Source organism: Theobroma umbraticum, unplaced genomic scaffold, assembly GCF_002168275.2.
Source record: "Theobroma umbraticum cultivar Fairchild unplaced genomic scaffold, ASM216827v3 scaffold_56.0, whole genome shotgun sequence".
Taxonomy (NCBI): Eukaryota; Viridiplantae; Streptophyta; class Magnoliopsida; order Malvales; family Malvaceae; genus Theobroma; species Theobroma umbraticum.
This window is the reverse complement of record NW_018397256.1, coordinates 2,470,150-2,485,499: the sequence shown is the minus strand read 5'-3', so window position 1 is coordinate 2,485,499 and position 15,350 is coordinate 2,470,150. Positions and strand designations below refer to the sequence as shown.

General features: G+C 29.6%; 1 protein-coding gene across 4 annotated transcripts in view; it reads right to left on the bottom strand.

Annotated features, from left to right (window-relative positions):
- Window positions 1-4,374, bottom strand: part of LOC110410438 (CLEC16A-like protein) — a 25,890-nt gene extending 21,516 nt beyond the window's left edge. The window contains exons 1-10 of one of the 4 annotated variants that reach the window (XM_021420113.2): window positions 3,996-4,374; window positions 3,095-3,146; window positions 2,913-2,989; window positions 2,699-2,832; window positions 2,488-2,584; window positions 2,286-2,343; window positions 2,015-2,123; window positions 1,772-1,895; window positions 1,501-1,687; window positions 1,040-1,365 (exon numbers count right to left, since the gene is read on the bottom strand). In XM_021420113.2, coding sequence (XP_021275788.1) covers window positions 1,040-1,365; window positions 1,501-1,687; window positions 1,772-1,895; window positions 2,015-2,123; window positions 2,286-2,343; window positions 2,488-2,584; window positions 2,699-2,832; window positions 2,913-2,989; window positions 3,095-3,146; window positions 3,996-4,048 — 1,217 coding nt within the window. In that variant the 5' untranslated portion in view covers window positions 4,049-4,374. Of the gene's footprint in view, window positions 1-1,039; window positions 1,366-1,500; window positions 1,688-1,771; window positions 1,896-2,014; window positions 2,124-2,285; window positions 2,344-2,487; window positions 2,585-2,698; window positions 2,833-2,912; window positions 2,990-3,094; window positions 3,154-3,995 lie in introns of all 4 variants that reach the window. The other 3 variants (XM_021420114.2, XM_021420115.2, XM_021420117.2) reach the window with 3 other exon arrangements.
- Window positions 4,375-15,350: the final 10,976 nt, after the last annotated feature.

Sequence of the window (15,350 nt, the reverse complement as noted above, 5' to 3'; positions counted from 1 at the left end):
TAAAATCCTAAGCTAATGAAAATACTAAATAAAATAAAATTCTTAATGCGCCTGCATCAAAGCTGCAGGAAACTCTTTTTTTTTTTTTTACATTATATTCAGAAAATCTGTGCAAGTGCCTTTTTATACTTTAGGTGTTTTTAGAAGGTACCTTATAGACCCATATCATTCTACATCCTACTATGACTATGTACTACATTGGGAGTCTTTATCACTGAGAAATCAGTCTATATGAGGCTTCATATTTAGCTCTATAGTTCAGGGTTTTTAATGAACAAGAATTCTGGTTTGCTTTATCCCTTGTTTTGCCTTCTTGCCTTTAATGCTTACAAATTAGCCCCATTGTCCATGACATTTTTTACTAAGAGTGCAGCAAACTAAATCTGCCACCAACTTTGACCTTTATCTAAATGTTCTTTAGAGGTCCATCAACTATTGACGAAGTCTACCAACCTAAGCTACATGACCATTTCAACTTAAAGTTTTTATCCTTACTTTGAAGTTTGCTCTACTTTCTTTTATTTTCACAAAAGGTCCACCCATAAATGGAAAATAGAGTTAAAGGCAGAGAGGAGAATGAAATGGAACAAAAACCAAACAATAGAAAAGTATATGACATAATTACGAATTAAACTGAAGTATGACAGACAATAACTTAGACTAAAAAAACTTCAAGAAGAAAAAAGGAGATATAGTTCTAACCCTGAAAAAACAAGAATCCAACTTAAGAAATTCAAAGTCATAATGCTAGTACAGTAACCAAAATTATAATTACCTGACCATTATATCAGAAGGCAAAACTAAAGACTAAGTTAAGAAAGTAAACATATTGTATACTTTTAACCAAAAGTATAAGCAGAAACAAAAAAATTTATGTTAAAAATACAACAAGAAAGAACGAAAAAAATTAACTTTTGGAAGGTAATTATATAACTGTTAACATACTGTTACTTAACAAATGTTTAAGCGTGGTAGAAAACAAGGAATAAAACAAACTTATTCATGAGCAATTTGCTGGCATTGATGGAAACATATTTACCTCAAAGGCAAATGTGAACTGCAAAAATTCTTTTCTGTGACAATGTCTTCAGGATGAACCTGTGAAGAACAATCCTTGTTTGGTATATTAAGACATAATTGTCCAGCATTCACCAGAGTAACACTATCAGTGCCTGGCACTTCATTTTCATGTGTAAAATCATTGCCAGAAACATAGCCATTGAGTGTAGCTTCAGAATTTGGAACAAAGGCTTCTACTGGACAAAAAAGAGCAGCAGCAATGGTGCTTGCCAGATCCTTGATTTTCACAATGCGCAGGATGCAACAAAGTAGATACAAAGAAGTGACTGCACCAATCTTCATGTTCTATATTTAGAACGTAACAAAAATTAAAGAAGAACAGGCAGCTTGTATACAAATCAAAGGTGAGCTTTCCAAGCCACAGAAATACCCCAACATCCAGAATTAAGAAAAAGAAACTAAAAAGAAAGAGTTTCATACACTGTCAGGGTCTATCTGGAGAGCCGGAAACAGCAAAGGAAGTATCAATAGCTGCATAATGTTGTCTGTTATTAACCTCCCAACAACAGGAATCCCAGCAGAAATAACATCACTAAAGTAGTAGAGATTATCCTCAATTTCATCTACAGTAGCAAGTATTGCAGAGACTGACTCTGAGCATGGATTTCTGTCTCAGTCACAAAACTGTATACGTTAGCAAAAAAAGGCATTCTGCTTGTTTTCATAATAAGAACCTTACTGTGACACTTACTTTGGACAGTTAGATACCAATTTGCTTAAATTGATGCACTGCTCCCGGAAAAATGAGACCAAGTTTGAAAAATAAACAGAATGAGGAGCACTAGTAACGAATTTATTGACAAATTCATCTCCAACTGAAAACCAAAATACATGCATCAGAATATAATATTCTTTGAACTAATAAATAAATGCATTTAAAAAGTTAGAAATAGAAAATGAAAAGACAAGGAAATGATGGAAAATAGAAACCCACCATGATAAACATTAAGTGTTAGCGCACGCACTGCAGTGCGAACCATGCTTTCTTCATGAAAAGCAAACCGTATTGCCTCAACATACAATGGGAAAGAAACTACTTCTTCCTAGACAACAGAAGAAAAGTAGATGTCATCACACCAAAGGAGAGAGGCAAAGAGAAAACGAGAGAGACAGCATTTTTTAATGGAGGCTAAAATATATATAAAAAAATAAAGCACATTTTTACAGGGCAACCTATTCCATATATAAAAGAGACAAAAACTTACATCCCGAGTCTTTACAAGCAGAGAAATTGTATTCCTGTCCAACTTTCCACTTATTGCTCTAAACAAAAACAACATGCAATTAAAATATCATTGTTAATAAATATTTTTCAAAGACTTAGAGGTTAGAAAATACAAAAAAAAAATATGAGCATACTAAAGTCACTTATAGAGATGAGGACCACTAAAGGAAGAGAAAACAAACCTTAAGAACGATATATAGTAAGAAAGTAGCTCTTCATTGCGGAAGTCAAATGAATAAGTTATTAGGTAGTTAACATGTTCATTACTGAACATATAGTCTGCAAAAAATTTTCACAGGTAAGATCAATAAAATCATCATACAGTGTTAGAACCAACTACAAGGACCAAGGACCTGTAAAATTTGGTTCTGTCTTCAACAACAACCAACTTACATATGGCATGTTCACTTTTAAGGTTTTGAATCATAATGCTTATTGTTTGAAGTAACTGAAGAGAAACAGTCACAGCTTTGCTAATCTTCAGTATACGTATGAACTCTCCCATGACTTGCTTCTCCATGAAAAACCTGCAGCGAGAATGGATGATATAGAAGTGCTGAAACAAGAAATTTGAATCAATTAGGTATTAAGCATCAAGAAGCCTCACTCGAAAAAAGATGAGTCATGCTGGTCACCATATGTCAACAACTCTGCAATAGATCTCAGTGCCTCAATGACAAAATCCTTCATAATGAATCAAAATATGAGGGCACACGGTACATGGTAAAACAATAAGTGCAATTACAACAATCAGAAAAGGTACAAGGGAGGTAACAAAATAATTGTTACCTTATTAACTTCATTAACAATTTGAACTTTCTGCAGCTGGTCTGTTAAATATCTGCACACTAGGAAACACAATGATTAATCTAAGAACATATTTTCAAAGACACAAAACTCCAGCCCATATTTCAACAGCAATCAAGTTGCTTTTCTAACATTGCCTTACAAACAAGCATAATTTATTCATTAGAAAGTTCTAATAACTATTCATTGAAGGGATTCAAGAGCAGAAGATTCAACCAGAAATGTTAAATTCTTGTTCAAGGAATTCCAGGGCAACATTTCAGTATCAAAGATGCTATCCGAGTCTTAACAATAGAAAAGAAATAGAAAGAACATTAGACTTGGTTTCCATACAGCCAATCATTGTGCATAGTATTGATGAAACATGCCAAATTTAATTCTTCGTTTTGTTGTCAACTTCACCACATGCTTTTTGTTCCCTTTAAAATTGCTATTAAAAGCAAAAGCAAAATTTTAAGGAAAAACAATCATATTTAACCAAAAAAAAAAAAGAGCAAATAGCTAAAACTGTAACATGTTAAACATAATGATTATGGATATTGTAATTTACATGACTTCAATTTTTAATCCGTATAACAGTAACGCACTAATTGCTCTTTACTTCCGAAATTTTATAAAGAAATAAAAGTAGCATAGTAGTATTAACCAAAGGATGCCTATAATACCGAGGAAGATAGAAGCATTAGTATCAATTAATTCAAACGAGTTTCGCCACAGAATTCAAGAGAAATTGCCTTGACTAAGTTGAAATTTGTCTACTATATGAAGTTAAACTGTTGGTAGCGATTAAATAATTAAATCCCAAAATTAAAAAAGAACGAGTAAAGTCATTCGATTCAAAAATTAAAAAAAAAAAAAAGAAGAAGAAACGAAAGGAGAAAACCTGAGTTCGTCTAAGGAGAACCGATCTCTGGATCTCCAGAAGGAAAACCACATGATTGGCACGTCAAACGTCAGAATTTGGCTCACCACTATTCATTCTGGCACCGCCTCACAATTCATTTTCACTAATTCCATAGCCCAAATTAAAGAAAAAGAAAACAATGAAATTTGCTTCACTTTTTTTCTCTCTGGAACTTTCGATCAATGTAACTTCGGGGGATCCGATCGAGGGCAAAATTGTGTTAGAAAATCCAGGAAAAACCACTTGTATTTCTGCAATTCGTTGCCGAAAAGGGGGAAAAATTAAAATATGCAGGTGTTTTGAGATCAATTTATTATTACAGTTATTTCCTTCTTCTTTTTTTCCTGTAATAGCCGCATACAGGCCTCGATGGAGGTCGAGCTGGCAATGGCATCGGGTTTAGGTTACGGTTCAGGTCACGTCCGTATTGGGTGGCCCAAACCCAACACTATTCGGAGTGTTTGTGTACTCGATTTTTCAATGGAACCCCACAAAAATAGTAGTGTAGCCTAACTCCAACTCCGTATGAGTTAATAATGGTTTATTGATAAAACATAACCAAACTTAAAACATTTTACTCAAAAAAATCAAATATGTACTATATATTAAAAGTGAGTCCAAAAAATCAAATCTATTCTGTATATATTAAAAGTGAGTCCGAATGGGAGTTCCAATTGGACTCCCATTTAATTGGGGCCACAGTGATTTTTTTTTTTTATTTTCATCAAGTTGCTTATTTGATAATTGTGGGATTTTTTAACCTTCTTTTGACTTTTCACAATCAGCCTTTCCTCTTCTATAAAGGTAATTTTGAGTTTTTAATATGTTTGTATGTTATTTTGATCTTTTTCATTGTTATACTTCTAGAGTTTTCCCCTTTCCCTCTAGATTTCTTCACCCTCTCATCTTTTACTTTTTCCATTGTTAACGTTTTTTTCCACTACTGGTTTCGTTTTTTATTTTCTTTTCTTTTCTTTTATTTCTTTCAGTGTTTTTTGTTCACTTTCTTTACTTTTTGATTTGTTGTGGTGCTTTTCTTTTTGGTTTCTTTACCTTTTTTGTATTTTAATTTGTAATTTATTTTTTTCTTTTTTCTTGCCGTTTGGTTATTGTTCTTAATTTTTACGATTTTGATCTTGGATTTTGCTTTGCAGGTTAGTTTGATTTGTTATTTGTTTTGGTTTGGTAGTTTACTTAGAACTCTAGTTTTGGTTTGGTTTGTTCTATTGCTTTGTTATTTATTTTTTTGTATATTTTGTGAAAAGCTTTTTTAAAAAAATAATTTTTTTTTAAAGAACAAAATCAAAAACAAAAAAATTTAAAAAAAACCTTCAAATAAGAGCTTTCTCTTCTTTTTTTTATAAAAAAAAAATACGTTAGCTTATTAGGAGAATTATTTTTTTTCAAAAATCTTTTCTCAAAAATTACCCCCACTCTCTCTATTGATCTCTCTTTCCTCTCCCTCTTTCTACAAATATCATTTTAAGGTTTTTTCTTTGGTTCTTACAAAAATTAAGAAAAAATAAGACCCAAAATTCAAATTTGCAATCAAGTATTATTTCTTCTTTTTCTTTTTATTTTGTTTTTCATTTTATTTTCTATTGTTCTTTTTTTTCTACTTTAAAAACTCTTTTTATTATTTAATATTTCTCAATTATTTGTTTGATATGATAATTATGTAATGTTTATTTATTTTTAACTTTTTTATGGTGCATATAATATTTTTTATTATAATTAAAATAATTAGTCAAATAGATCAATAATTGTTGAGAAGTCGATTTTTTACTCATTTGTGGTACCTCAGATTTGGAGAATTTTTATTTTAGGTATAATAATAGGCAGCATCCTGTAGGCTCTCCTATATCGTTTTTTTTTTTCAGATGCCTTAACTATCTAATGTAATGGGATCATTTTTTTCCTTTCAAAAAATTTATGTATATACATTAAACCCAAAATCTAGTCAAATTGTTAAATATTGGTATTTTACTTTCTTGGTTGAATTGTTATTATAGTGGTTCAACCACCAAGAATCTAACAATTGCCAACATTTAACATAAAGATGTAATAATTTATTATAATAGTAATTTATTCTAATAAATATATATAATCTCGTCATAAGAATTAGTTAATTACTATTTAGGAGTTTATTTGGGTGTCTTCTTGTTTGAGTGATAATACAAGATTTATTACTTTATATATGGTGTTGTAGTGTTTGGCTAGCCAAGAAATACCTCCACCTAATTTTAAAATTTCTAATAAATCAAAACATAATGCAAAGTGGGATTTGGTCACTACTAAAATCTTACTTCAAGTTTGTACAGATGAGATTCGAAAGTGTGAAATACCAAGAATTTCATTTAAAGCTAAAAGATGGACAATTGTAGTACAAGAATTAAATACTCATGCTAATAAAAACTATCCCAAAAGCAATTGAAAAATAGACTGGATAGTCTAAGGAATGAATGCGTTTTTTAGAAACAATTGAAAGGCAAAAGAACATGTTTGGGTTAAAACCATCAGAGGGGAACCATTGAAACTAATGCCACATGGTGGGAAGCCAAAATAAATGTAAGTATTTTAAATTTTATATATTTCATCTACTATAAATTATTTTATATATGCACGTCATTTAAAAGGTTCTTTCTCTTTGATGTTTACGTAAGCCAATCCAAAATATGTCAAATTTTGGTATCAAGGGTTGAAACATGCTGATGAATTGGAATTTATATTTAAGGATATAGTAGCCACCAATCAAAATGCATAGACACCGGCAATGGATGTACCAATTAAAGATACTATGAGATCTACAAATCTAACTCCGTTGTAAGATAATGTTGAATTTGATACTAAAGAAATTAATTATGATAAAGATGACGACCTTATGGTAAACACCCAAATCAAGAAAAAAAGAATAATGCTAGAAGAAATGGGAAAAAAAGTGGTAAAAGGTAAAGCAAAAACTAGGACTGCAACAAGCTTGTAAAGAACATTGGAACAATCATGTGAGGTAGTAAAAAGTCATAACGCAACTAAAAGCGTTGAAATTTTAGTGTCATCACAAACCATAAGACAATATAGTATTTTAAAGTGCGTTCAAGTAATGAAATCTCTACAAAATGAGAGAAAATTGAGTGCAAATGAATTTAATTTTGCACTGTAATTGATTAAAAAGAAAGAAAATAGACTCATTTTTATTTCATTGCTAGATTTAAGTGATAAGCTAAACTGTATTCAATATGAGGATAATTTATCAAAAACTATAGTGGGAGTAGTTGAATAGTTTAGATTTTGATTTGTTTATTTTAGATTGATGTTGAACTTTAAACTACTTTCTTTTTATATTTGTGTTACTTGTGTTATGTAATTGAATTGGTTTTTGAAATAATTTTCCATTATCCATAATATATTTATTTGAATTGTTATTTGTACTATTTGATTTGTTTCTAATAATATTTATTTTTTTAATTGATATATTGGATTTCTACTTATGTATTTTGATATTGTCAAATAGATGTCTTCTAATGAAGTCAAAGCATTAGTACAAGTTATAAAAAGAAGAAAATGTGCAAGGGTTTTATCAAAACATGTATAGAGGAGTTGCTATTGCAATTGTATATCACATGAAATACTTAATGAAACAAGGAAACAGATTTAATTATTTTGATGGATGGAATTGGATATGTGAAACTTTACAAACTCCAAGTAAAAGTTATAGAATCTTTTAGATGGAATCATATACTTATAGATACATTAATAAAAATGGGTTGGTTACATTCATTTAAAGACATGACAGCATTAAGGTAGTCGTTATATTCTTTAGACTTGTGCACATAGCAAAATAAATCATAATGTCCAAAATAAATTTGAAAAATTGAAAGAAACTGTAAATAGGAAGTTTGGTGAAGTGTTAGATAGTTTATGCTTACTGGCCAATGAAATCGTCTAGGTTCCAGATTTTCAATTTGTAGAAGTTCTATCAACATTAAAAATGATTGTAGATATTGGCCATATTTTCAAGGGTGCATTGGTACTATAAATGGATCACATATTCCTACTATTCCTCATTTAAATGATCAAATTCGTTTTATTAGTCGAAAGGGATATCCAACACATAATGTCATGTTAATGTATAACTTTGACATGTTATTCACTTTTGTGAGTATTGGTTGGCCTAGCATTGCATATGACACCTGCATTTTTTCAACTGTGCTTTAAGAAATAAAAGTGTGTACTCTTACTATCCATAAGGTACAACTTATAATTTTTATGATATAAAGTTTGCCATTCTATATATTTATCTTTTAAATTTTTACAGTAAACTAATGCTAAAACCTTTAACTTTTTTTTAGGTAAATATTATGTACTGGATGTTGATTATCCTAATATGAAAGGGTATCTAGCACCTTATAAAGGTGAAAGATATCACATTCTTGATTTTAGAGGTTGTTGTCAGCCAAAAGGTGTAAAAGAAACATTCAACTATGCACATTCTTCGTTAAGAAATGTCATTAAACTAACAATTGGAGTTTGAAAGAATATGTGGCATATGTTACATGATATGAAGCCATTTTTGTTGATAAAATAGGAAAATATTATTGTTGCAAAAATGGCACTTCATAACTACATGAGACAATATGGTGTTATAGATAAGGAGTTTGACAGATGTGATTGTAATCCTAATTATATTCCTGAAAGTCAAGAAGAAAAAGTAATGATGAAGAAATGAGTTCTTATACTTATGGAAGAGTATTGGATGATAGTTACATGAGTAGAGTTCACAACCAAATAGTTACTGTATTAATGGAAATTAAAAATCTTTAATTTATGAATTATGTGTTATTAATAAATTATTTGTGAAACATTTTTTATGATTTATTATTAATTATAAACTTTATGTTTTATAAAAATTCTCTTTATATTTTCACAAATATATTTTAAATATATAAAAAATAAAGTTAACTTTTTCTATTTTGAGCAATGAAACTCGTGATTAATAGAAAGTTATTTATTAAATATCTTTTATATTAATTTTAACAAAACTTAAAGTTTATATAAGTTGTTTTGCCAACAGCTTATCTATAAAAAAAGAGCTTATAAAAAGTAAATTTACTAAATAATTTTAACTTAATTTTAAAAATTATTATTTTTTATAAGAGTTTTATAATAGTTTTTAAGCTAAAAAAACCAGGCCAAACATACTCTAGGATTATAAATTGATTGGATAAAAAAGTCACTTAACAATATAAAAAATTACTTTCCCGTATAATATCCAATTAATCATAGGTATTTAAACTATTTTTGTTTCCTCTCTTGAAGATACTTTCTATCTATAAATAAACTATCCATTATCGTTCCTCTTGATTGTTGTTCACTTTTTCACCTTCAGTTTCCCCATATCCAGTGAGTAATATTTCTCTTTCTCTCTCTTTTGGTTTGGGTATTATTTGTGGGTACGGTTTTGGTATAGATTCTTTGTTAGGCTCTCTCTTGTACCTTAAAAATTTTAATGCTTTATATTTTATAGTAGAATATTGGTTAGAAAAAGTAATGCACACCTCCCTCAAACATTACTGTTTAACATTTATGTGACCATATTTTGGAAGGCATTTATGCTTAGATCTTTTTTTTTGTTGCCTTTCAAAATATCTAAGCATAAATGCATATATAAAATGCATATAAAATCCTACTTATCATCAATCATAAGCATTACAAGGTGGTCAATTAACGTATGCATTTTATATTCCTGTGTTTTATTTAAAAATTATTTTCTCATTTTCTTATCTAAGAAATCATGCGAGTTCATAAGCATATATAGTTTGACATTAGAATCCTAACACAACTTTGCTTAGCTTGCTAATGGTGTTAGTTGTTTGTTGATCTAAATTGTGTTTCTAAATGTGTCTTTGTTTTTCTTGTTAGGTTCATGGGCTTCATTTTTGGACATGATTGTACACTGAAAATAACAACTATCAGTATTAAAACATATTAAGTAGCTGACTTTATTCACCATTAGCTGTATTGTTATGTTTAAGAAATTTTTGTTAAATTGGCATTTTTGAGATACTATCTAAACAGTATAATGAAATTTGTCAACAATATCTTGAATGTAGTTTTAAAGAATGCGTTCAAATATGTTATATATTCATACATATAGCAATATGAAATTTAGAAGACCATAATAGCATTTTAGGATGTTTTGTAACACCATTTAAAAGTTAGGATTTTTGCAATCATAAGCATGGTACTCATTAGTAGCTTGTTCTTTCTAAAGGTTACTTAAAATAAGAAAAGTGGCCAAACACATTGAGCTACAAAAGGCAATCGGTATTTTTTTCTGTCAATCTTTCTATTCCAAACTTGAAAGTAATCTCTTTGCTATCTATGTTCGATATTGAATTTTCAATGTGTTAGAAAAAAACAAATTGCTAATTTTATCTCCCTAATAAAAAAAATTAATGCAGGATACTAGTTAATAGCATATCCATGTTGAATTTGTTAAGTGGATTTTACTTTTACAAAAGTCATCTATGCTAATTAAACCCTTGATAACTAACATGGTGGTATCTCATTATCCTTAGTTTTATATACTCTACAATGCAGGGAGTGTAAATATTTTAGTTAGTTCATTACCCATTCTAGAATTGAATTAATGGCATTATAAATCTATGTGAAGAGTGGTACTCATTGATCATATAAATGGTGACTTAATCTAAAATCTTTAAATAATGAGGAGGGTTTTAATAATATCAGATAATAATGATGTTTTTCACGTGCAACTCTAGCATCCCATGAATACTAGTCTATTTAACATCACAATTTTAGCAATATTTGCATTTCACTACCCCATTTATCTTTTCTGCTTTATCTTCATACTTTATTATTATATAATTAAGACATTAAATATGAATTATGCTATTTTATTAAATTCAATATGTGATTTTTTTCTTACTCAGCATATGTGATTATTTATTGTATGTTTGCTTTTACTGTTCTTTTCATAACAACACAAATCATGGATGTAAAAATCTAATTTTTGCAGCCATGTTCGTTTGGGTTTGCATAGAAATATAAATAAGAGAAAAACTATTGCAGCTACATTGATAGTGTTCTTAGATATGTGTGTTGTTATTTGGTTTTGGCTTATGTTGGTATTCATTTGTATTTTACAAATTGTAGGCAAAGAATGAGATCTTATAACTTAGATTTTTATGCAAATGGAGAGCATATGATACAACTTTAGCATGATAATGATTTTTGTGCATTTCATAAGTTAGAATGAATGGGGTTGCCTTTTTAAACTATGTGAGATGCTAAAAAATATTAAAAGGCTAAAGTCAACAAGAGGCATCCTTGTGAATGAGTAGGTAGTGATTTTCTTATATATTATTGCTTATCATCTTACAAGTCAAGTTACTAGACGAAGTTTTAAAAAGTCAGGTAAGACAGTTAATCGGCACTTTCATAAAGTATTACATGCAGTGATAAAGTTGCAATCATTTGCTTAGGAAACTTGAACCCATTCTGACAAACTTTATAAAAAATCGGTAGAAGTGGTTTGAGGTAGATTAATTATCTTATTAATTTTTTAAATATACATACAAGATAACAATATGTGTTTCTAATAAAAGTTAATTATATTTTAATTGTAAAATTGTTTAGGTGCTCTAGATGGGACATATATAAAGGTTAAGGTACCAAGCGTGGATAAACCTAGATATCGAACTCGTAAGGGTGACATTGCAACAAATATGTCAGTTGTATGTACACCTGACTTGCAATTTACCTATGTTCTTCTTAGCTAGGAAAGATCAATAGCTGATGATAGAGTTTTTCGAGATGCAATTACTATGAGACATGGACTTAAAATGCTTTATGGTAAGTTTTCCTAAGATAATAAGAAAGAAGGATTTTTCACTATAAAATTATGTCAAGTCAATAAATAACTTAATTATTAATCATATATATCTATATTGGTTGCTATTGTCTAGTTGATATGGGATATACAAATTGTGAGGGCTTTCTTACAACTTGTTAAGGTCAAAGGTATCATTTGAATGAATGACATCACGGTCATCAACTAATGACTCTTGAAGAATTTTTTAATATGAAACATGTAGCTGCTCACAATGTAATTGAAAGATGTTTAGAGTTGTTAAAAATTAGGTGAGGTATCCTTAGAAGTCCATCGTTTTATCCAATTAAGACACATAATCAAGTTATTATAACTTATTGTTTACTTCATAATTTTATCAAAAGAGAGATGACCTTTGACCTTATTGAAGATGAAATGGGTGAATATCTTCATGATAACATAGTGCTTGAGGAGGAAAATGCAATATGTGCTAGTAACCCCACTGATGCTGGGACTAATTAGAGAATGCATTTAGCAAATGAATTGTTTACTTAATGGCAAACATCTAAGTGGAATCAAAATTGAAGATGTAGTTTGTTTTTGTGTAGGTGTTTGTTAGACAAGGTAATTTTGATATAGTTAGGAGTTTTTCTGACCTCTTATGTGAAAAATGCATACTTGATTTTTTAGCTTATGTAACTTTTGGATCTTTGTATAGATCAGAATAAGTTTTTGGCACAGGTAGACTTGGTAAGGTAGCCTAATTTTTTGTATAGATCAAAATAGGTTTCTATCTCGGTTGTTTTGTGATGATGCTTTGTTTCCTTGATCTCATCCCAATCGAGACTTCATTCTTTTTTTTTGTAACCACCATTATAATTCATTGTAAGTAGTGTGTTGTTTTCATGAATTATTGTACATAATATCTTTCATAATGAATCAAAATTCTATATATTTTTTTGCAATTGTGATAATGTAGTTTCAATCTTTGTTATTGTTAGTTGTTATTGACGATATACTTTTTATTATACGGATAAACTTTGATAATTTTTTATTATACCAATATATTTATGTGTCATTTATTACTATGACTATTTATTTGATGAATAAATTTTTACTTTTTGATAGTAAAAAAGTTTTCATCTTCAACCATTCCTTCTCAAAATTGAAAAAAAGGAACAGAAAGAAAGTGAACTCGTAATGAAGATGTTGTACTAATATCATGTTTGGTTGATCTACATAATAAGAGAACATATAATGTAGCCATTGGTTTTAGATGTGGTCATTTTTTAGAGTTAGAAAGAATGATTGCAAAAAGTTTACCAAATGCAAACCTGAAGGCCACACCTCAAATAAAATCGAAGATTAAGACTTTGAAAAAAGAATGGACAATCGTATATGATATGGTATAAGGGATAGGTAGTAGGGGATTTGGTTGTGACAATGAAAATAACATGGCTATTATTGAATATCTTGTATGGGATTATTATATAGGTATAAGTTTGTTGTTTAAATTTGTTTACATATTTGTATTTATTTTCTTATCATTATTATAACTAATAATATTATTTATTTACTTTGAATAGAGTCACTAAGATGGTATTCAGTTTAGAAATAGGAGTTTTCCTTTTCTTAATGACTTGTCTAATATTTATGCTAAAGATCGAGCAACAGGACAAGATGCTTAAACTCCTGTTGATAGTTTAAATGAAATTGAAGAAGGAGCTGCTCATGGGATAGATAAAGGTTCTGCATGTGAACATGAAATCGGTTTGGATGACAAGGACGTCTCTGTTACCCAACCTCAACCATCAGTTGGTAAAAGAAATAAAAATTCTATAGTTAGTAAAAGGTGAATGACTAATGACATGAGTGAAGTGGATTGGTTTGAAAAATGTATGAATGCTTCCACTTTATTGATTGAGAAATTAGAAAATATTCGAACATCATTGAACCGTGCTTTGAGGACTGTGTTACTTATGCATCAAATAAATCTTCAAGACATCTTACAAACTTATTAATAATCCATTCTAAATGACTTACTTTTTTACTCTTCCTCGTAGCTGCATACTTAGATGGTTGAAAAAATTTATCTCAACGCATTGCCGTTAGAATAGTTTGTTCTTTTAAAACTTTGTTGTTAGTTAGTGAGTGTTAGTCCCATTGGAGTGCTAGAAGGAGGTGAATAACACTAAAAATTTTCTATTCAACCCTCTAAAGCTTGAAAAGCACTTAATCAACTAGCTGAAGGGAATGATTGGAACTTATTAAAATTACAAAACACAAGAAAGGAAGGGTCCAGAGAAGTGGACAATGCAAGAGTATTTATAGTAGTTCCCTTTGACTTATATCCATTACCTTGATCTCCCAATCAAGGATTTTCAACCCAACTTTACTAAACTAGTGGAATTAACAACTTCTACCAAGCTTTTGAAGGTGAGGTTCTAACCTAAGCTCTAATCCGTTGCAATGATCTTTAGAGTGCTTCTTACATTCTAATTTCCCAAAAAAGAGACGAAAAAAAAGTACAACTAAATTCCTTTACAAATCTGGACAGATTATAATCAAGCTCAAACACTTTTTCTAGATTTGGAATGAGAACAAGTATATTTAGTGAAAAATATTTGACTTTTTGCTGAAATAGCTATTTTTCTTTGAATTTCCTTTCTTTAGCCGTTGAAGCTTCCTTATATATTTAAAGAGTCAGATTTTTCTATTGGCTACAGTTTCTAGCCATTAGAAACAACTTTGATGCATGTTTAGCTATAATTTTGTCCTCTAGAGTTTAAATTCAAAAAGGCAAATAGACTTCAGCTAACCGGTTACAGGCAACTCTAATCGATTATAGCTTCTTTGCCTTGCACTGTTTTACAATTGTATTTTTTGCTCTAACCAATTACAAAAGGCTCTAACTGATTAAGAGTTCTCTATCTTCAAGTTCCTTTTCTTCAACAGACTTCTTTTAACTAGTTATGATAGGCTTTAACTGATTACAAACTTTCTGTTTTTACTTCTTTACGTAGTAATTGGTTAGCTCTTCCTTTAACTGATTGAAGCTTTATTTCCTTCAACCATAACTGATTAAAATAACCTTTAATCAACTAGAAGATCTTCGAATTTTGAACTTCTCTAATTTGGTTCCTTTAACGGTCAACAATATTTTCAAACTTGTTTTTGGCCCTTGAAGATATTAGGACCTTGTGCTTTAACCAATTAACTAGACCTCTTAACCGATTATCATATTTTTGTTTTGGTTCAACTTATCACATAACCATGCCTTAATTAATTAGGGTCCTTTGATAATCAGTTACTAAGGTTCTGTTTTTGTTCATTACTTGCTTTTTCTCTCTTAATTGATTAACTCTTCATTAAACTTAGTAAGTTCTTTGACTTACTTTTAATTAATAGCTTTGTTAGGGGTATTAAATTAAATCTTACACATTTAAATAGTGAAGTAGGCATTAATGAATGAGGAATGTTTT